The sequence below is a fragment of the Scyliorhinus canicula genome, chromosome 11, assembly GCF_902713615.1.
Source record: "Scyliorhinus canicula chromosome 11, sScyCan1.1, whole genome shotgun sequence".
In the NCBI taxonomy this organism is placed as follows: domain Eukaryota; kingdom Metazoa; phylum Chordata; class Chondrichthyes; order Carcharhiniformes; family Scyliorhinidae; genus Scyliorhinus; species Scyliorhinus canicula.
In genome coordinates this window covers 110,961,062-110,984,350 of record NC_052156.1, presented here as the reverse complement: position 1 = coordinate 110,984,350, position 23,289 = coordinate 110,961,062, and the positions used below count along the sequence as shown (strand labels likewise).

At 48.6% G+C, this 23,289-nt stretch overlaps 1 protein-coding gene across 1 annotated transcript in view; it reads left to right on the top strand.

Moving 5' to 3' along the window:
* Positions 1 to 4,358: 4,358 nt before the first annotated feature.
* LOC119973288 (solute carrier organic anion transporter family member 1C1-like) overlaps positions 4,359 to 23,289 on the top strand; it is a 78,029-nt gene continuing 59,098 nt past the window's right edge. The window contains exons 1-6 of the mRNA XM_038811078.1: positions 4,359 to 5,000; positions 9,578 to 9,719; positions 9,810 to 9,942; positions 10,054 to 10,181; positions 10,269 to 10,415; positions 10,519 to 10,617. Of these exons, the coding sequence (XP_038667006.1) occupies positions 4,782 to 5,000; positions 9,578 to 9,719; positions 9,810 to 9,942; positions 10,054 to 10,181; positions 10,269 to 10,415; positions 10,519 to 10,617 (868 nt within the window). The 5' untranslated portion in view covers positions 4,359 to 4,781. The remainder of the gene's footprint in view (positions 5,001 to 9,577; positions 9,720 to 9,809; positions 9,943 to 10,053; positions 10,182 to 10,268; positions 10,416 to 10,518; positions 10,618 to 23,289) is intronic.

Below are 23,289 nucleotides of genomic sequence, written 5' to 3'. Positions count from 1 at the left end.
ACTACTACTGCAACTTGGACATATTGGAGGGGAATCCCCCCCCCCCCCCCCCCCCCCCACCCCCACACCCCTCCCCCTAATTGGCAGTGTGCAGCAAAGCCAGGTGGAGCGGAGAAACCACCAGGAATCTCAAACCAGCTTTTACGCTGGCGGGGTTTGCCATTGAGATTGTCCCCGCCTCCCGTTAATGACTTAAACAGGTTTCTGCTATGATGAGCTACATTAGAGTATATTAGCATCCACTTAGTGTGCTTCACCACTGTATTACTCCCCACGTGGGGAATAACGCTCCCCACCCCTGCCAGCAGTGATGTCACATCAGCAGGGTTTACAACATGCCTTGATTAATGGGACCTGGAAAACAGAACCCACAGGTTACTGCAACCCCCAGGCGAGAGAGGGTCACGCTTGGGCAATACCCCGCAGTGCCCCCTGGCACTTCCCCAACTCTGTCTCCTGGCACTGCCAAGGGATAGTGCTGGGTCACTGCCGGGGGCATCTTCTGTTGGGATGGAAGCCATTCCCTGGAGGGGAGACCCATGACCATGGGGGTGGGGTTCCTTGGGAGGCGGGGGATATTGTTAAAGCCTCTCTTACCACTACAAGCCACAAGACAGGTGTTTGATGATATTTTTGCCTGTATGAGTGTGTCAGTAATAGCACTCAAGAAGCTCGGCCGCCGTTCAGGACAAAGTAGGTGACTTGATCAGCCCTCCATGTACCACCTTAAATATCCACTCTCTCCAAGATGGGAGCACCAGGACGAAGGTGTGTACCATCTATAACCTGGCACCCTGGCAGTGCCAACCTGCCAAAGTGACCAGGTAGCATTGCCTTTTTTTACTGATGGGGATCGGGCCTAGGAATGCCATGTGCATGTGAGGTGGCGTGCGGGGAAGCCTGAAGACCTCCTTATAAGTGAGTTGGGGAATTGGAGTGGTTTGGGGGTCGTGTTGGGGGGCTTGAGAGATTTGACCGCCATTTTAAAATGGCTTCCCGATCGATCCCTGCACTGAGGAGTTCCTGCGAGTGGGGCTAAGTGTGGCCTCGGCAATGCATTTCCTGCAGAGGACCCATATCTAACTGGAGTCGTGTTCGATACCGTTGTGTTTTACGGGGCTACGAGCTATGGGACTCTGTTCCCATTTAGTTACATCAGGCCCATTGTGCTTGGACTGGGGTAAGCAGGTCATGGGATCTGAATGGGATAAAGATGATGCAATTAATGGGAGGAGCCAAGTCTGTCTATAGTTTTGCAGATTGGTATCGGTTTGACAGTCTGTTAGGAGTTAATAAGTTGAGCAGCAGTTTTGCCAAATGCTGTAGGACTCTAGTCTGACAAAGACAGAAGAATCTACAGGTGTTGCTGAAAGGGTCTCTCTTTCCCCAAGCCATCTTTCCAAGAAAGCTCTTCACAAGAGAACAGTAGTGTCCCTGTGTTTGCTAACGTTATTTAGTGATGACCTTTGACCCCAAATGAGCTTTGCTTAATTGGAGGTAGAGAAAGCAAAAGGGTTTCCTTTTAATTTAAGAATTGTTTAACTGTGAATTGAAAAACATTTTTCTGTGATGTTAATGTGTTTAATCCTGTGTTAATAATAAAAGTTTGCTTTGATATAAACGATCCATATTTGTCAGAGGAGAAAGGTATCCTTTCCTCACAGTTTTACAGATTGATAAATTGTTGGGGTCTTGTCCATTTTCATAATATAAATTGTGATCTGGTCCGATCCAGTAATAACTTGTGGGGGAGGAATTGATTGCATTTTGTTGCTACATTGATAGGAAAAGAAAGTAAGACTGCAAGGTTAAAAAAAGCAAAACTGTTGACATCTAGACTGAGGAATTGTAGGAACATCACAATTTAGGACATTGGAGCAGTCGCAGGAAAATCTTCCCCTTGAATCTGCTTCAACATTCGCTTAGTTCATGACTGAACATATCTCAATTCCATCCATTTGCCTGGGTTCCTTAACCTTCGCTGGCCTTGTTTAACAAAACTCAAACAATCTAGATTTTAATGTCTTCAATTAAGCCAACCTCAACTGCTTCTTGGTGGAGTTCCACTATGCTTTGTGTGAAGAAGTGCTTTCTGAAACCATTGCAGAACAGCAACATCCGCTGTAAGCCCACTGACATCCACATGACAACACTTACTCCACCCCGCTTCCTGTAAGCACTCTTCCATTCTTACAGTTTCTCCATCTTCATCATATCTGTTAATGTTGTCTTCAATATCAGGGCTCCCAATACACTTTCCTTTCCCACTTTGCACTCTTCTCTTCAAATTCTTTCCCTTCCCCTCAGAACGATGATGGGGCTCCTCTCATCATCACCTTCCATGACACCAAACACTGTAATCAATGGGCCATCCCTTGCCATTTCCACCACTTCTGCCCTGATGTCATCATCAAACACATCTTCCCATCCTCGCCCCTTTCCCAAAGCACCATTCCCTCCCTGGTACCCTTGCCTCCCCCAACACCACACCAGTTCCCGCAAACCCCCTCTCTACTTTTCCATGGCACTTTTCCATACAGGTGCAGGAAATGCAACACCTGCCCTTGCACCACCTCCTTTCTCACCACCCAGGGCTTCTCCTTCCAGGTGAAACATCAATTTATTTGCACTTCTTGCAATTGGTGTACTGTGTTCGCTTTCATAATATAGTCTTGCAGGGCTGTTTTCTGTTGATTTCCCTTACTTCCCCTTTCTTTTATTTTACCATTCTTATTTTGATCCATGCACAATTAATGGATATATGTCTTTTAAGCAGCCTGTGTCTTTAATTCAAGCAGAAGAATCCAGAAGTTTAAGGAAAGATCACTTGCTGGTATAAACTGGAGCTGCAGACTTTTAGGCACCAGTGCAAGAGATGGGTTGGGACTCGATTTGATTGATTGACTGGGGACAATTGATTGAATTGGCCCAAAAGGCTGTCCGTTGGCTGTAACAGGCGGCGATTGGGTCTTATCTCACTGATATGCTTTTCAGAGTCCCAAAGTTCCCAAAGTGCACTCCAGAAAGTCTGTGAGTGCAATCCCTCTTCAGAAATCCTGTGAATGCTCTCTCTCTCCAGCAATCCTGCTGTGAGTGCTGTATTTCTCTAGAAGGCCTGTAAGTGCCTTCTCTCTCCAGAAAGCCTGAGTGCTATATTGCTAAACTACAGAGAACCTAGTGAAATTCATTACAGCCTGCAAACAATAACTATAACCTGCAAGCTTGCAGCAAAGGATGGTGTGATTAGAAAACATAATTATTTTTCCTTTAATTGATGAATTTTAGAGCATGTGTGTGTGTGTGGGGGGGGGGGGGGGGGGGGTGGTGTGCTGGTCACCGGGCAGGTAGAAATGAGTTAATGGTCGCATTTTCTGCATAGTTTATTATAGTTCTCATTATAAATAAACAGTAATTGTGTTTAAACTTACCAACCTGGTGACTATAATTATTGAACAACCCAGGGACAAAGACTTTGGGTATTGTTGTAAGAAGTGTTGGTTAATTCATTTGTGTTGTGACTCTGGGACCAGCGAGGCTGGAATTGACTGTGCACTTTCCCAAGGTGTAGTAACAGTCTCCTGTACATTGGTGTGAGTAACCACAGACTGAGTGATTGCTTTGCATAGAGTCAATTTCAGTAAGTTTATCATGACTTCTCAAAATACGCTCCTGGCAAGGTGACTCTTTATGCTGGGAGTAAAGTAAAGGTCACCATAGTCTCAGATGACCATAGACTGCTTTCCCCTCTCAGCAGGAAAACTGACTCGTGGTGATTTAACCTGAGGATTTAACCTAAGGAAAATAATGATTACCTTATATCCTACTGCCTGATTTCAGTAGTTCATAGAAAGATCGACGTTTGAGTTTATGCAAAATTAATTTTAGTTGGAAGCTTGAAGCCTATCCCAACCAACGCAATTTCAAGCGTATTTTGGGTGCAATTTCATCATTGCAAACCAAAGCAGCAACTCGACCCTTTGTTTCCTGAGAGACATTCCCAGAAGCCAAGGACAATAGCATACATTCATAAAATGCAACACTTCTGTGTCTAAACAAAGGCGATAAGTTCGGGCGCGAATAGGCAATCAGCACTTTCTTCCAGAAGAGAAACAAAATATGCTGGAAATATACAGTGGGGTCCATCAGTGCCCATAAGGAGAAGAAAGAGGCGAGGCTTTCTGAGTTTGCACTCTGCTAAGAGTTATGTGTTGAAACAATAACTAGCCTTATGTATTCTCCCCAGATGCTTTGCATTTCAAACGTGTTCTGGCGTATTTCAGACTTCCAGCATTTACAGTTATCTTTCTCTTTTTCTGATTTCATGTTGCGACTCTGTATTTTTGGGATTCAATCCAAGAATGAATGTAATCCTAAGGAAGCAAATACTGGACTCATTGTTTGTTGTTCGTTAATCAGTAATGATGAAAAAAAAAGCAAAGTATCCACAGAGGTTCATCAGCTTTCTGCTTTGTAGTCAGATATCACCATTCTCTCTCGAAGGACCACACGTATTGACCTGAGGTAGGAGGCCCAATTTATCTCCACTTTGAAAATATTGTACTGTACACTGCCCACCCCCCATCCACCCCGGCCATGATGCAGTGTTTTCTATTATTTTAGTTGCGTTGTTGAGAGTTTTTCATTGCAGAGATTTGAAAACTTGCAGACAGAATCACTGGTCACTTCAGATCAAACTGAAACTTTGTGGACATAGTTGAAGCCTACACATCGTCCAAAACGTTCTCGGGTGGAGAACACGGGATCATTTGGATTTGCCGCTGATGGAGGAGAGCGCGCCACTCCATCCAGAACCTTCACTGATGGAGAATACATTGCCTCAATCCGAGTCTTCACCATTGAAGGACAAGCCAAATCATCCAGAAACTTCAACGATAGAGAATGAATCATGTCATAACGAGGCATCAGTAACGCACAGCGAGCCCCATCAGCCTGAAACTCCGGCAATGGAGGGAAGACAATCTTGTTTAAATAACTTAAAGGTAATCAGACATTAATCTAGTAATAACCATGTCACTAGTGCTGTCAGCTCACTGGGCTAAATCGCTGGCTTTTAAAGCAGACCAAGGCAGGCCAGCAGCACGGTTCAATTCCCGTACCAGCCTCCCCGGTCAGGCGCCGGAATGTGGCGACTAGGGGCTTTTCACAGTAATTTCATTGAAGCCTACTCGTGACAATAAGCGATTTTCATTTCATTTCATTTTCAATAGGGAAGATATATTTTTCTTTCTGTTTCAGCTTCAAAAGATCACAGGGTAAATGGGAATGAGACCTCCCTTTATTCAGCCACCCAGAAACGGCCTGACGTCTTTCCATTATGACATTCCACTGGTTGTCCCTCAAATACAGGTGTTGATCAGTCTCTGTGTGGAGAGCAATCAGTCCTAAATTTGTCTCCTACTCATTTGAATCTGAGTCCCATTCATAGAATTCCGACAGTGCAGAAGGAGGCCATTCGGCCCATCGAGACTGCACCGACCCTCCAAAAGTGCACTCTACCGAAGCCCATTCCCCTGCCCTATCCCCATAGACCCATGCATTGATCATGGCCTATCCACCTAACCTGTACATCTTTGGACTGTGGGAGGAAACTGGAGCACCCAGAACAAACCCATACAACATGGGGAGAGTGTTCAAACTCCACACAGTCACCCGAGGCCGGAATCGAACCCAGATCCCTGGTGCTGTTCGGCACCAGTGCTAACCACTGTACCACCATTGTTCTAAATTAACTTTTTAGCTGAAGTAATATTCGGGATTTCTCTTTTGCATAGCACTTTCTGCCTTCTATAAGATGACTTTATTTTTTTAAATAAATTTAGAGGATCCAATTAATTTTGTCCAATTAAGGGGCAATTTAGCATGGCAAATCCATCTATCCTGCACATCTTTTGGGTTGTGGGGGCAAGACCCATGCAAACACAGGGAGAATGTGCAAACTCCACACGGACAGTGACCCAGAGCCAGGATTGAACCTGGGACCTCGGCGCCGTGAGGCAAGCATGCTGACCACTTGCGCCACTGTGCTGCCCTATAAGATGACTTCATAAGGGAAGGCGGTAGATAGTGATATTGTCACTGGACCAGTAATCCAGAGACCCAGGATAATGTGGGGAACTGGGTTTCATCCCCACCAGAGCAGATATAAGTCTGGATTTAAAAGTCCAACAATGACCTTGGTGTAAAAATCTATCTGGTTCACTGATGTCCTTTAGGGAATGAAATCTGCCATCCTTACCTGGTCTGGCCTACATGTGACTCCAGACCCACAGCAATGTGGTTGACTCTTAAATGCCATCTGAAATGTCTTAGCAAGCCACTCAGTTCAAGGGCAATTAGGGGTCGGTAATAAATGTTGGACCAGCCAGAAAGACCAACATCGCATGAATGGATGTTTTAAAAAGTCTCATGTCTTTAAGACATGAGGCTCAAGTTTATTCGGGCCTTCCTCATACTTAAACAATGGTAGTTGCACTTGTTGGATGTTAAGTCTATCAAAACCCCAAAATCTTTTTGAAGGAGGGGATCAGCCTTCTGACTCTTTTCTGAACTGTCCCCAGTATTTGAAAATACCCCTTGCATCACTAAGATGGATTCTGCAATTAATTTTGACTTGGTTGGAGGATCACACGATTTAAACATAACTTTCTTTGCTTTGTTCTGCACAGTTTGGCCTGTAGTAAATAGCTCAACACCCTCTTGAGTTGGTCGCTACTGTGCAGTGAATGGAATATCAAATCCATAGGATCTGTAAATCTGTTTTGAATTTCAGTTGTTCTTCACCTTGAAAGTTCCCGAAGCTGAAAATACAGCTGAAGGAAAATCTTGATCTGCGATCACCAAACACTGTGACACTTTCTGACCAACTATGTTGGCCTCAATAAGTTAAATGGAGATTCTCTGCTCAACCAACTTTACACATGTACCTCTAACTGGGTTAAAATAACTTCTTGCTACATTGAATTGAAGTGAAATATGTATTGTACGCACAAGTACATAAAGGCATTTAGAGCAAAGAGACCCATTTATACATTTCTGTTTTGCCCACTGCTGTATAGTACAAATTCAGAGCATGATATTGCTCATCACGTTGATTGGTTGGAGTTTACGAGCACATTCTTAGGTGACACTGGTGCTTCTGACCTGAATTGGAGTCAATGGGACGGGCTTTTCATTTGGATTGTTGTTTGTATGGCTGTGGAATGGATTTATTTTGGATCAGATCATCATTACAATGTGGCCCATGAGTTGCCTGTGCAAAAGGTGGTTCTCAGAAGGCAGCTGGCCAACTGGGGGGAGGAGGCAATTGGGAAGGACAACGAAGGGCTTACGGCAGCACCTTACAGGAAAGGGAGCAGAATTATCCAAGGTGAACACATATAACACCTCAGAGCAGTAGGCAACCTTCCTGCACAACCTGCAGCAGCAAGAACATTAAATTCAGATGCCTTCAGGCTCAAAGTCGTTGCCATAGAAATCTGTCCCAAACTCGGCGCAACATTTCTCGATTGCAAGTGAGATCCCTATAAATTACACCAGCAATGATTTCTTCTTGTACTGCCCACGGGTTGGTGGGATGGGAGAAGGGATGGGACAAAGAGATGGCAGAGAGGAAAACAACATTGGTAGTCCTGGCCGTCTGAGGCAACATGTGCCATCCCCTGAATGATGAGCTCTAGATGTAGTCTTCAGTCAGCGGTGTCTTTCCTGTGAGAAATCAGGTAATGATTACACTCCAGTTTCTATTCTAACTGGCAGGCCATTAGAGAGGTGGATACTGCAATGTTCTTTGCATGGGCTGATGTGTAATCTCAATATTGCCGTGTATAACAAAGTTATTTATTACTAATACTACAGTAACAAATAACTAAAATGTCTAAGGTGAATACAGGTGGAAATAAATGTCCAACGCTAATTTACACTGAGATACTACAGAGCTACTTTAACATGCGACTGCTATCAACTCCTTGCAAACACCTTCTGACAGAACACATGGTGCATCCGGGTCCCGTGTCTGCATACTCACACCACCTGCTGGTCGGATGCTAGAACTACAACAGTAAAACATGTAACTTATAATTCACATGCGGATGATGATGAACTACTCATATTATATACAGTTGATAGTCGACATATCATCACAGATGCTTTTAACTTCACAAAGCCTTATGACAGTTGCTTCACAGCTCCAGAGTTCCAGGTTCAATTTCCGGCTTGGGTCACTGTCTGTGCAGAGTCTTCACATTTTCCCGTGTCTGCGTGGGTTTCCTCCGGGTGCTCCGGTTTCCTTCCATAGTCCAAAGATGTGCAGGTTAGGTGGATTGGCCCTGCTAAATTACCCTTAGTCTCCAAAAAAGGTTGGGTGGGATTGCTGGGTTATGGGGATAGGGTGGAGGGGTGGACTTAGGTATGGTGCTCTTTCCAAGGGCCGGTGCAGACTCAATGGGCCGAATGGCCTCCTTCTGCACTGTAAATTCTATGAACAGAGGATAAACCTACCAGTATTAACAGTGAATCTCAAAGGCTGTGACGTTCCCACCAACATGTGTGGTTGCCTTGGGTTCACCTATTGCATTGCTAGACACCATCCAGCAGGACTGCAGTGCTACATGAAGATGATACCTGGACTGATTTAAGATATTTAAAATTCGCACATCCAATTAGGCCATATTTCATGAATCTTATGCTAGCAATTTTACTGATTCCTTCCAAGTGGCGGGCAGATACTTCATGCACTTGAGCCATCCTGATGAAGGTCCATTCCCCTATGAGATGGTTGAAAAGAAATGCTGCTGTGTTGCATGATAACTGGCGTTGCAACTAATAAAGCAGGTTCAAGTGGAGGACAAGAGGGACCATAGGAACAGGATTAATGCCATCAGCCCCTTGAGCCAGCAATTCGATCATGAATGGTCCATCCCTCAACCTGATTCCATATCCTTTGATGCACTTCCTTAACAAAAGGTGTCCAAATATTTTTCTGACAGAGCATACAAACAGCAGTAAAAAACTGATTTGATCCTTCAGCATTTATTTCTCTCTCCGCATCAAGTCCTCTACAGTGAGCTTATCTTAGGTCAACCTTCCTAAAGCTCCTTGTCCATTCACTTCCTCCACTGTCTGGGGACATTTTCTTGAAGGTATTAACTAAATGCAAACGTTTTCTGTTACTTATTGTTACCTTCTGTCCTTGTATTGGGGCATTAGTCACTGCACCAATGATCCCCCTGTCTGCCTGTCGACCGATGTCCTACATTAAAAGAGTCAGTCATCAATATGAGCATGTGCTGATGTGTCTTGGTGTGTTTGCGGGCATACTTTAGAAAATTCTCTACCTTAAGTGTTGAGTGATTCAGCATGTCATTTATTTGAGCTGAACCAGACAGAGCAATGGAATATCCTCAAATCATGCATGTCATATATGCATGAAAGAAATGAATTATTTTGGACAATATGATAATGGTAATATATTTATGGGTGTGAATCAATGACCACTTCCTGGTAGAGTTGCCCCCTCCCCCCCAAGACATCTATTTATAAATGTGTTTTATTTTCAAAGTTATTTCTAGCAGCCTTGTCCTTTGCTTTCTTTGCGGAAGCATTATCTGGGAGCTATTTGAAGAGTGCAATCACACAGATCGAGAGACGCTTTGAGATACCAAGTTCATTAATTGGCATCATTGATGGGAGCTTTGAAATTGGTAAGTGTTCAATCCAGAAGCATAACAGTCTTACTTCAGCATCATAATCAGTTGTGATTAACGTTTGCATTTGTTGTTTTTTGGCTAAAGGGAACCTGCTGGTGATTGCCTTTGTGAGTTACTTTGGAGCAAAGTTTCATAGACCAAAAATAATTGCAACTGGTATGATACTCATGGCCACTGGAACGTTCATTATAGCTTTGCCCCATTTCATCATGGGACAGTGAGTTTCTAAAACCAAGTTTTCATAATTACTCTAGATTCCATGAAGGAAATATTAAGTATGTTGCTCCGTGATATATCACCATTAATAAAACTGTCAATATTTTCACAGCTATGAATATGAATCAGCAATTAAACCTTTGTACAACTCTACGTCAAATGTGTCCTTGTGTTCAATAGAAGCTTATGATAAGCAGATGTCAGGATCCATGGACATGTCAATGCCAATACCTAAGTTGGGCAAGTAAAATTCTGCTAGGTTTTTGAATAGTTTTTGGTGTTATTCTACATTGCCGATTTTTTACATTTTACTTGTTTGTTGCTCAGGTTGTGAAAATGCAGGCAAATCTTCTCTGTGGCTATTTATATTCCTTGGAAATGTCTTGCGTGGAATTGGGGAGACACCAGTCGTACCTTTGGGTGTCTCTTATCTCGACGATCACGCCAAGCAAGAAAACTTTGCTTTCTATCTGGGTAATTATGGATTTTCCAAATGAGTTGACGCAAACCGTGCATTTAAGAATAAGGTTTTTAGTGCATTGATTGCTGCTAACTAAAAAATCGCATTGCATTTTAGGATGTATGTACACATTTGGGCTGTTGGGACCAATATTCGGCTTTGTACTCGGATCATTTTGTGCCGGGCTGTTTGTGGATATTGGATCTGTTAGCTCAGGTAAGGACTGTGAAATTTTTCGAACATTTGTCACCTGACTGTCTATCCAAAGCTAAACGCCTCGGCTTCCAAGTCTAAAAGAAAGACAACTTTCTACATTAAGGAGAAGCATTGGCGGCACAATGGATAGCACTACTACCTCACAACGTCAGGGTCCCCCATTCAATTCCAGCCTTCGGTGACTGTGTGGAGTTTGCACTTTCTCCCCGTGTCTGCGTGGATTTCATCCGGGTGCTCCGGTTTCCTCCCACAAATCCAAAGATGTGCAGGTTAGGAGGATTGGCCATGGTAAAATTGCTCCTCAGTGTACAAAAATAGATGAGGTTACTGGGTTATGGGGATAGGGCAGAGGAGTGGGCTAGGTAGGGTGCTCTTTCAGAGGGTCGGCGCAGACTCGATGGGACAAATGGCCTCCTTCTGCACTATTGGGATTCTATGGAATCTTTTCTTTTAATAAACATTTTATTGAGGTATTTTTTGGGTTTACAACAATGACAAAATAAACAACATACATAAGTCTATAAACATAGTGCAAAAGAAAAGCCTGCTACCTCCCTTGTAGGTCCCACCTTTATTAACCCCCTACTCTAAACTAAACTAACCCACCCCCCCTTCTGCTGATGATTATTTTCTGTAAAGAAGTCGACCTCCGGGTGAACCCTAACAGTGACCCTCTCAAGGCGAACTTGATTTTCTCCAAACAGAGAAAGCTAGCCATGTCCGATAGCCAGATCTCCGACTTTGGGGCTTTGAGTCCCTCCAAGCTAATAGTATCTGTCTCCGGGCTACCAGGAAAGCAAAGGCCAGAACGTCTGCCTCTTTCTCCTCCTGGATTCCCGGATCTTCCGACACTCCGTAAATTGCCACCTTTGTGTTTGACGCCACCCTTGTTTTTAACACCGTAGACATGAGATCTGCAAACCCCTGCCAGAATCCCCTGAGCTTTGGACATGTCCAGAACATGTGGACATGGTTCGCTGCGCCCCCCCCCCCGCACACCTTGCACACCTGTCTTCTACAGCAAAGAATCTGCTCATCCGGGCCACTGTCATGTGAACCCAGTGAACGACCTTGAACTGTATCAGGCTGAGCCTGGCACCTGTTGTGGACACGTTGATTCTACTCAACGCATCCGCCCAGAGACCATCCTCTATCTCTCTGTCTAACTCCTCCCCTCCCATTTGCACTTCAGTTCCTCGGTCTGCGTGTCCTCTGACCCCATAAGCTCCTTATAGATGTCGGAGACTTCCCTTCTGATGCACTATCAATTTCGACGAGACGAGAGTAGAGTGTAATTGAGGCTTTATTACGCTGAGATGTGTAGCCTCTCGCAGCTACTGCCGAAATGGCTGCAGCTCGGTGAGCACACACATTTATACGCCGCCTACTGGGCGGAGCCAGCAGGCAGGGATATACCCCGTATCTGTAGTACAGGAGCCTCACCGTATTACACCTCATATGTGATGTATATACAACAGTGGAGACTACCATATTCACCCCCTGTTAAAAAAGAGTCCAGCGGGGGTGGTGGAAGACTATTAACATGCATAGGTTAACATTTTAGGAAAACTTCACAAATTAAGACAATCGGTTGCCTTGATCCTCCGTCGGGAGTGCCGCAGCCCCGGTGGTGATGCAAGCGTCAGTTAGGTCGCCAGTGACTTCGGGAGCGTGTGGACCTCATCTTCATCCCCGGGTGGGACCAAGGGGTGGACGGATCGTCCATGAGCGGGGTCTGTGGTGAGGTGCGCTGGGGGGGAGGAAGGGTAGTGCTGGGGCACAGGGGGGGGGAAACCCAGATGGTGCCAGGTCCCTGAGGGAGACTGTGTCTTGGCGGCCGTCGGGGTACTGTGGGTTTGCGTGGAGTAGCTGTACCCTCTCAACCAATGGGTCCACCTTGTGGACCCGCATGTGCTTGCAGAGGAGAACAGGTCCTGGGGCTGCCAGCCACGTTGGGAGCGAAACCCCAGAGGTGGACTTCCTGGGGAAGGCAAGGAGACTTTCATGGGGGGTTTCATTAGTCGCAGTGCAAAGCAGCGACCGAATGGAGTGAAGGGCGTCGGGGAGGACCTCCTGCCAGTGGGAGACCGGGAGATTCTTGGACCACAGAACCAGCTGGACTGCCTTCCAGACCGTTCTATTCTCCCGCTCCACCTGCCCGTTTCCCCGGGGGTTGTAGCTGGTCGTCCTGCTCGAGGCGATGCCCTTGCTGAGCAGGTGCTGGCGCAACTCATCGCTCATAAATGAGGATCCCCGGTCGCTGTGGATGTAGGCAGGGAAACCGAACAGAGCGAAGATGGTGTTGAGGGCTTTGATGACGGTGGCAGACGTCATATCAGGGTAGGGGACGACGAAGGGGAATCTGGAGTATTCGTCGACCACGTTAAGGAAGTACGTGTTTCGGTCGGTGGAGGGGAGGGGCCCATTGAAATCCACGCTGAGGCGTTCAAAGGGACGGGAGGCCTTCACCAGGTGCGCTCGGTCTGACCAGTAGAAGTGCAGTTTACACTCCGCGCAGACCTGGCAGTCTCTAGTGATAGCCCTGACTTCCTCAAAGGAGTAGAGCAGATTCCGGGCCATTATGAAGTGAAAGAACTGGGTGACCCCCGGGTGACAGAGATCGTCTTGTAGGGTCCGGAGTCGGTCGACTCGTGCGCTGGCACATGTACCTTGGGATAGGGCATCGGGGGGCTCGTTGAGCTTACGGGGGCGATACAAAATCTCGTAATTATAGGTGGAGAGCTCGATCCTCCAAAGTTTTATCATTTTTGATCTTACCCCGCTGTGTGTTGTTGAACATGAAGGCAACCGACCGTTGGTCAGTGAGGAGAGTGAATTTCCTGCCGGCCAGGTAATGCCTCCAATGTCGCACATGATGGCTTGGGCCTCCTTCTTGACGGAGGAGTGCCAAATTTCGGAGGCATGGAGGGTGCATGAAAAGAATGCCACGGGCCTGCCTGCCTGGTTGAGGGTGGCGGCCAGAGCGACGTCTGTTGCATCGTTCTCGACTTGGAAGGGGAGCGTCTCGTCGACCGCGTGCACTGCGGCCTTGGCAATGTCGGACTTGATACAGTTAGAGGCCTGGTGAGCCTCGGCCATCAGTGGGAAAAGGTTGGAGTGAATGAGTGGGCGGGCCTTGTCCGCATAGTTAGGGACCCCCTGTGCGTAGTATGAGAAGAACCCCAGGCATCGTTTGAGGGCCTTGGGGGAGAGGGAGTTCCATGAGGCGGTGCATGCGATCGGAGTCGGGCCCGAGAACTCCATTTTGCACCACATAGCTGAGGATGGCTAAGCGGTTGGTGCTGAACATGCACTTCTCCTTGTTGTACGTTAGGTTGAGGAGTTTGGTGGTGTGGAGGAATTTGGAAAGGTTAGCGTCATGGTCTTGCTGGTCGTGGCCGCAGATGGTGACGCTATCCAGGTACGGGAAAGTGACCCACAGTCCGTACCGGTCAACCATTTTGTCCATCTCCCGTTGGAAGCCGAGACCCCGTTAGTGACGCCGAAGGGAACACTAAGGAAGTGGTAAAGGGAGCCATCCGCTTCAAATGCGGAGTACAGGCGGTCTGCCTTGTGAATGGGGAGAATGTGGTAGGCAGGTTTCAGGTCCACTGTCGAGAAGACCCAGTACTGTGCATTCTGATTGACCATATCAGATATGCGTGGGTGGGGGTACGCGTCGAGCTGCATGTAACGATTGATAGTCCAACTGTAGTCAACGACCATCCTGTTTTTCTCCCCAGTTTTCACAACTACCACTTGGGCTCTCCAGGGGCTGTTGCTGGCCTCGATGATACCCTCCCGTAGCAGCTGCTGGACCTCAGACCTGATGAAGGTCCTGTCCTGGGCACTGTACCGTCTTCTCCTGGTGGCGACGGGTTTGCAATCCGGGGTGAGGTTTGCAAACAGAGAAGGCAGGTCGACCTTAAGGGCTGTGAGACCGCAAACAGTAATGGGTAGTAGGGGCCCACCGAATTTCAGGGTTAGACTTTGCAGATTGCGCTGGAAGTCCAGGCCGAGTAGCAAGGCAGAGCAGAGGTTGCGGAGGACGTAGAGCCGGAAGTCGCTCAACTCTACGCCCTGGATGGTGAGGGTGGCGGTGCAGTACCCCCGGATCTCCACGGAGTGGGATCTGGGGGCCAGGGAGATTTTCTGATTAATGGGATGTACTGCGAGGGAGCAGCACCTTACCGTATCGGGGTGGATGAAGCTCTCGGTGCTCCCGGAGTTAAGAAGGCATGATGTCTTGTGCCCATCGACGATTACTGTCGTCGACGCGGTCGTGAGGTTGTGCCATTGGGACTGGTCGATCGTGATGGAGTCGAGGCGTGGTTGGTGTTGGACAGCCCCTGGCTGGTCGGCAACGGTTGCAGGCGATGAGCGGCGCGATGAAGTACCCGACGAGCAGGGGTCCTAAGGCGGGACAGATGGCGGCGCCCACGGGGCGCACATGCAGGAGGCGTTAAAGATGGCGGCACCCATGGGCCGCACGAGGCCTGATGGGGGAAGGTGGCAGCGCCCACGGGCCGCATATGTCTTAAGGTAAGCAAGATGGTGGTGCCCATGGGCCGCACATGGTCTGAGGCAAGGAAGGTGGCGGCGCCCACGGGCCGCACGTGGGTTGCGGTGGTGAAAATGGCAGCGCCCACGGGTCGCACGTGGGGGGTGCAGGGACAATGGGCCTGGTTACAGCGGCGATCGAGTGGGCCTGGCACACAGCTGCGAACTGTCCTTTCTTCCCGCAGGCCTTGCAGGGCGCACTCCGCGCCGGGCATCGCTGCCGGGGGTGCTTTGTCTGTCCGCAGAAGTAACACTTGAGTCCCCCGAGGTTGGTTGCCTGCTGCGCGGTACAGGCTTGGTGTTGGCTGTAGGCGGTCACTGGTGGGGTCCACGATGGGGTGTTCGCTGGTGGGGTCCATGATGTCCATGTGGGGGACGCCGTGCGGTCGGGGGCGTACGCTTGTACATTACGGGAGGCGGCCGTTAGTGAGAGCACGAGTTTCTTGGTCATCGCGAGGTCGAGGGTAGCCCCTTCTAAGAGGCGCTGGTGGATGTTCACCGACCCTAATTAGGACAGCATCCCTAATTAGGTGTTCGGAATGTTCAACGGCCGAAACGGCCTGGCAATCGCAGTCCCTCGCCAGGGCGTGCAGGGCACGCCAGAAATCTTCCACAGACTCACCGGGGAGTTGATGCCGCGTGGACAGGGGGTGCCTGCCGTAGATTTTGTTGGTCTGCTGAGTGTAGTTCTCCTTCAGTAGCGCCATGGCCTCAGTGTAGGTAGGTGTGTCCTGGATGAGGGGTAAGATATCGGAGCTCAGCCGCGTAAAGAGGATATGGAGCTTCTGTGCCTCTGAGGGTGGTTCTGTCGCAGATTCGATGTAGGCTTCAAAGCAAGCCAGCCAATGTGCCGACTTGGGACTGTCTGTTTGAGGGTGCAGCTGCAGGCGATCAGGCTTGTTGCGGGGATCAATCGTTTTAAAATCTCTGCTTAATAAATTGATGCACTATCAATTATGACAAGACGAGAGTAGAGTTTAATCAAGGCTTTATTAAGCAGAGGTGTGTAGCCTCCCGCAGCTGCTGCCGAAATGGCTGCAGCTCGGTAAGCCCACACATTTCTACTCCGCCTCCTGGGCGGAGCCAGCAGGCAGGGATCTACCCTGTAGTAGTACCTGTAGTACAGGAGCCTTACTGTATTACACCTCACATGTGATATACATACAACAGTGGTGACTACCACACCTTCTCGCACCCACACTCTGGAAAGTACCCTATCCTGAATCCCGTTTGGTGGTATGAGCGGGAAGGTTGAGACCTGTCTATGTAGGAAGTCCCGCACCTGCAGGTACCTAAATTTGTTTCCCCTCGCCAATCCGAATTTCTCTTCCAGCTCCCTCAAGCTACGAAAGCTCCCTTCTATAAACATATCCCCATTCTCTCAATTCCTGCCCTCTGCCATCTCCGAAACCCCCCTTCCATCTTTCCCGGGGCAAACCAGTGGTTATTACAGATTGGGGACCAGACCGATGCTTCCTTCACTCCCATATGCTTCCTCCATTGCCTCCAGACTCTCAGGGCTGCCACCACCACGAGGCTGGTGAAGTACCGTGCCAGCGGGAATGGCAGAGGCCCCGTTATCAGCGCCCCCCAAACTGATGCCCTTACATGAAGCTACCTCCATACGCTCCCATGCCGACCCCTCCCCCCACGACCCACTTCCTGATCATGGCTATATTCGCCGCCCAATAATAGTGACTGAAATTTGGCAGCGCCAGCTAGCCCTCTCCCCGGCTCCGCTCAATCAAACCCTTTTTATACTCGCGGGGTCTTGCCCGCCCATACAAAGCCCATGATAACTTTGTTAACCCGTTTAAAGAAGGAGCGTGAAATAAAGATGGGGAGACACTGGAACACAAACAGGAATCTCGGAAGGACCGTCATCTTCACCGTCTGGACCCTCCCAGCTCGTATCTGCGGGAGCGCGTCCCACCTCCGAAAATCATCCTTCATTTGGTCCACCAGACGGGCCAGATTAAGTTTGTGTAACCATTCCCATTCCGGCACCACTTGGGTGCCTAGATACCAAAAACTTCCCCCTCCCACTCTAAACGGCAGTTCCCCCAATCGCCTCTCCTGTCCCCTTGCCTGGATCACAAACATCTCGCTTTTCCCCATATTTAGTTTGTTCCCCAAGAACCGGCCAAATTCTCCCAAAATCCTCATGATTTCTTCCATCGCCCCATTGGGTCCGACACATATAGGAGCTGGTCGTCTGCGTAAAGTGAGACTCTGTGTTCCACTGCCCCCCGGACCAACCCTTTCCAGCCCCTTGAGGCTCTCAGCACTATTCCCAGCGGCTCTATAGCTAACGCGAACAACAGTGGGGAGGGGGGGCACCCCTGCCTCATCCCCAGTGTAACCTACATAGTCCGATGCCATCCTATTCGTCCGTACGCTCGCCACAGAAGCGGAAACAGCAACCTGACCCAGTCAATAAAGTCCCGTCCAAATCTGAACCATCCCGGTACCTCCCACAGATATTCCCATTATACTCAATCAAAAGCCTTCTCTCCACTATCTCTTCCAACCCGATTGGGACCCCAGCTCTTCTACCACCTTCCCATCCACCTTCGGGAAATTCAGCCCCTCCTAGGAAGTGCTCATCCCTTCCGGTACAGCCGACTATAAAACTCCTTAAACTCCTTATTCACCCCCCTGCTGAATCTCCCACCAGGTTCCCGTCTCCATCCTTTACTTTCCCTATCTCCCTGGCTGCCTCCCTCTTTCTAGTAAGACAGTCTAACAACACCAGGTTAAAGTCCAACAGGTTTGTTTCAAACACGAGCTTCGGAGCACGGCTCCCTTCTTCAGGTGAATGTGCTCACCCCGTCCAACGCCGGCATCTCCACATCATGGCTACCATTGACACCGCAAACTGCCGGCTCAAAGTGGAGAGGAGATTCACCTGAAGAAGGAGCCGTGCTCCGAAAGCTCGTGTTTGAAACAAACCTGTTGGACTTTAACCTGGTGTTGTTAGACTTCTACTGTGCTCACCCCAGTCCAACGCCGGCATCTCCACATCATGGCTCCCTCTTTCTAAGCTGCTGTGCAAGCATTCTGCTGGCCTTCTCTCCATGCTCATAGATCACCCCCTCGCCTTCCTCAGCTCCTCCATCTCCACCCTGTGGTTAACAAGCTGAACTCCACCTGTAGCCTCTTCCATTCCCTTAAAAGCCCTTCCTCTGGGTCTCCTCATACCTCCTGTTGACCTGTAGTATCTCCTTTACACAATCGGTCCATCTCTGCCCTGTCTACCTTCTCTCTGTGGGCCCGTATCGAGATCCCCTCTAACCACCGCCTTCAATGCCTCCCAGACCACCGCTGCTGGAAATTTCCCCCCGTGTCATTGACCTCCAGGTAATTCTGAACACATTTCCTCAACATCCCGCACACCTCCTCATCCGCTAAGGGCCCCACGTCCAACCTCCAGTGTGGGCGCTGATTAGTGTCTTTACTAACCTGTAGGTCAACCCAGTGCGGGGCAATGGTCTGAGATTGTAATCTCCGAGTACCCCGTGTCCACCAAACACTGCTCAGAATGAAGAAATCGATCCAGGAGTACACTTTATGCGTGTGTGAGTAGAAGGAGAACTCCTTCACCCTCGGCTGCCCAAATCTCCATGGGTCCACCTCCACCCCACATCTGCTCCATGAACCCTTTTAGCTCCTTAGCCATTGCTGGCACCCTGCCCATTTTTGAGCTTGACCGGTCTAAACCAAGGTCAGTAATTGTATTGAAGTCCACTCCCATGACCAGCTTATGCGAATCCAGGTCCGGTATCTTCCCCAGCATCCTCTTTATAAACTCCACATCATCCCAATTTGGCACGTATACATTTACTAATATCACCTGCACCCCCTCCAATTTACCACTGACCATAATGTACCGGCCTCCCCCATCTGAAACTATTCTACCCGCTTCAAACACCACTCGCTTGTTGATCAGGATCGTGACCCCTCTGGTCTTTGAGTCCAGTCTTGAATAAAAAACCTGTCCGACCCAACCTTTCCTTAACCTAATCTGATCAGCTATTCTAAGGTGCGTCTCCTGCAGCATTACCATGTCCGCCTTCAGCCCCCTCAGATGCCCGAACACGCATGCCCTCTTGACCGGCCCATTGAGCCCTCTAACATTCTAGGTGATCAGTCTAGTTGGGGAGTTCATCGCCCCTCCCCTTCGCCGATCAGCCATCCCCTCTCTTGGGCCAGTCACCAGTCCGCGCCCCGCGCCTCCACCGGCCCGCCCCCAGGCAGCCTCTGCCCCTGACCTCCTCTCTGTCCCTCAGCAACAGTCCCTCCCTCGTCAGCAGAACATTTCCCCCCCTCCCCCAAATAACAGCATTAAATAAATCAACCCCTTTGATAAGCCTAACATCTGTACACCCCCCACTACGCTTCCGTAAGCTAGCCCGCCCAGCTAGCTTGGTGGCCCTCGCCCCTGGCGCCAGACAATCTCCCACCTATTGTCCCTTCCCCACCCTCCCCTCATATATATTCAAATGAAAAACAATCCCAACACAATTGCCCGACAGAGATGAAAAGAAAAACCGTAGTTGTACTCAAACAAAGGAAAAGGTCAAGTAAAAGATCCAGCATCTGAACAAGCACACCTCCATCCCACAACAGTGCAAATATAAACCTTTACCTCACTCAGCTCTGTAGCTGTCCCCAGATTCATACAGCGGGCATTACAAATAATGTCAGAAAAACAAACCCAAGAAACAAGAATCTTTCTTTGCAAAACATAGACGCTACAGCCAAATTCAAAGTTCAAAGTTGTCAGTCCGACACCAGTCCTTTCCTTTTCGCGAAGTCCAACACTTCCTCTGGTGATTCGAAATAGAAATATTGTTCCTCATATGTGACCCAGAGACGGGCTGGATACAACAGCACGAACTTCACTTTTTTCTTGAAAAGTGTCGACCTGATCTGATTGAATTCCCGCTCTTCTCCTGGTCATCTCCCGCACTCAGGTCTTGATAAGGCCCATAGGATACTGTTGTCCCACTTGCAGCTCCGTGTCTGCTTGGCCCACTATAAAACATGCTCCTTATCCAGATATCTGTGGAATCTCACCACCATTGCCCTTCGGGGGAGTCTCCCATTCGCGGGCTTCCTCGCAAGCGCTCTGTGTACCCTGTCACCTCCAAGGGACGGGGGAATGCCCCATCCCCCAGCAGGCTTCTCAAACATGGCTGCTATGTATACCCCAGCAATCCGCTCCTTCGGATCCCTCCAGGAGCCCAACGATCCTCAGGCTCTGCCGGCGGGACTGTTTCTAGGTCCTCCACCTTCTCCAGGAGCCTTTTCTGCTGGTCCTTAACATCCCCACCTCCAACTCCACCGCAGTTTGATGTTCCTCTGGTCAGCCAGCACCTTCTCTACTTTCTGGATCCCCCGATCTTGGGCATCCAATCAACGTTCCAGCCGAGAAATTGCCTCTTTAATCGGGTCCAAGCCAGTCCCGCACTCTGCTTGGCGAAGCCCCCCCTGGATAACTGCATCAGCTGCTCCATTGACCACTGGGTCGGACAAGCCAGAGGTCTGGTCCTCCGCCATGCTTCCTCCCCCTGCAGGCTTCAGCCCACGCCTTCTCTGTCTTTCTGTTTCTGCCTTTACGAGCGCTTCTAGTCCTCCTCTCCATGCACCGATGTGGAATTCAGTTCACAATTGCCTCTGTCATCGATTTTCAAATCAAGTCCGGTACAAATCGGGGGAAAAGATCCAGAAGTCCGACCCCGAGCGGGAAGCCACCAAATGTGCGACTTACTCCTTCATAGCCGCCATCGGAAGTCCGATTCTATGGGAATCTTGATGCATCCGCAAATGAGAAGGCACCAGATAGATACGAGGATAGGTTTGGAAGGAGTTTATTGAAGTGAGAGCATGCTCATATATCGTGAGATCAAGCGGTTTCTGTTTTTAAATTGTATGTGATCATTTTAAAATTGCAGCCGTCAAAAAAAACTGGGTGAGAAAGTCTTAACCAATTGCTAAAACCAATACAAGAAAAGCAAAACTTTATGACTGGATGAGGCATCTGCGCGGCAACATTCTTGCACCAATGCTAGAGTTCTGACAGATTGATTATGCATTGAATCTAGTTTAAAATGAGTGAAAAGTTCATTTAACTTTCACAACCTCAGAACGTTCCAACGTGATTTCGAGCTAACGAGGTACTCTTTCAATTAGAGGCCCCGCTGTAACGTAGGAAGCACAGCAGCCAATTTGTACACAGCCACATCTCATAAGCAGCAATGTGAGCTTACCAGATCACCTGCCTTATGTTGACTGTGGGCTAAACATTGGCTGGGGAACTAGGAAAGCCTTGCCTGTTCTTCAAAATAGAGCCATAGAATCTTTGGCATCCACCTGGGCGAAAAGATGGGGCTTCGTTTTAATAGCTCATCCAAAGGTCAACACTCCAGTAGCACAGCACAGGAGTGTTGACCATGGACTTGTGTGCTCAAGACCTGGAGTGGGACTTTAACACACAACGTCCTGTCTGAGAGGCGAAAGTTTACCAAGTGTGCCCATTAAGGGCCATGCAAATACACAACTGTGTTTACATTTTTTTGTACCTAGGTTTTTCTTTTATTTTGCTCTCGGACTTCTGAGAGCTTTGTGCACACAATACCACATCTGTACCGCTAACCATGTTTCCAGGTCTCCAAAGCATCTAGAAAGATTGCCTCACATTGGTTGTAGCTGGCATGTATGCTGACATGTTCAGCGATTTTCATATATTCTCAGCTGAGCTGGTCAAAATTGAAGGGGGGACTCTTTTGACAGGCATAGCCCATTTCTCTGTACAGGTAATGCAGATGAATGATATCTTGGGAGTTTTCCCTTGGCGACCAAACTATTTTTTAATATGCTCACCTGCTCCCATACTCTCCTTTCTATATTTAAAGGGGAGGTACACATCACTTTGGACAGTTACAAATTTTATGCTACAAACATTCACGTCACACAAGTGCCAGGCAAAGACCATCTCCAATAAGGGAGAATCAAACGATCGCCCCTTGACGTTCAATGATATTACCGTCATTGAATCCACTACTATCAACATCCTAGGGGTTACCAATGACCAGAAATTGAAACTGGCCTAGCTGTATAAGTATTGTGGCGCCAAGAGCAGGTCAGAGGCGAGGAATCCCTGCAGCGAGGTCACTCACCTCCTGACTTTCCAAAGTCTGTCCCAACACCTACAAGGCACAAGTCAGGAGTGAAATGGAATAATCTCCACTTGCCTAGATAAGCACAGTTCCAACCACACTCAAGAGCACGGTAGCAAGTGGTTTAGCACAGTTGCTTTACAGCTCCAGAGTCGATTTCCCCAGCTTGGGTCACTGTCTGTGCGGAGTCTGCACATTCGCTCCGTGTATGCGTGGGTTTCCTCCGGGTGCTCCAGTTTCCTCCCACAATCCAAAGCTGTGCGGGTTAGGTGGATTGGCCATGATAAATTGCCCTTAGTGTCCAGAAAGGTTAAGTGGGTTTACTGTGTTACGGGGCTAGGGTGGGGGCGTGGGATTGAGTAGGGTTCTCTTTCCAAGGGCCGGTGCAGACTCGATGGGCCAAATGGCCTCTTTCTGCACTGTAAATCCTATGATAAGAAGCTCAACACCATCCAGGACAAAGCAGCCAGGCTTGATTGGCATCCCTTCCACAAATATTCAAACCCTCTATCATTGACGCACAGTGGCAGCAGGGTGCACCATCAACAAGATGCACTGCAGGAACTCACAAAGAACCTTCCAGATCACAGACCACAATCACCTAGAAGGACAAGGGCAGCAGATACCTGGGAACAACACCACCAGTAAGTTTCCCTCCATGTCACCCGACCATCCTGACTTAGAAATATGCCGCCATAATAAAAAAAATCTTACAGTTCAATTTAAGCACGCAGAAGGAAAGGGATTGTGGGTGCCCGGGGGGGGGGGGGGGGGGGGGGGGGGGGTGATGGGGGAGTGCGGAATTGCCACTCACCTTTTTATAAATTTTACAAATCACCTTTTGAAGGAGCCCCTCCCTTTCCCCATAACCTTACAAATCTTTCCGAGATATCTAATTGTCTTGTGAAAGTTCTACTTGGCTCTGCTTCCA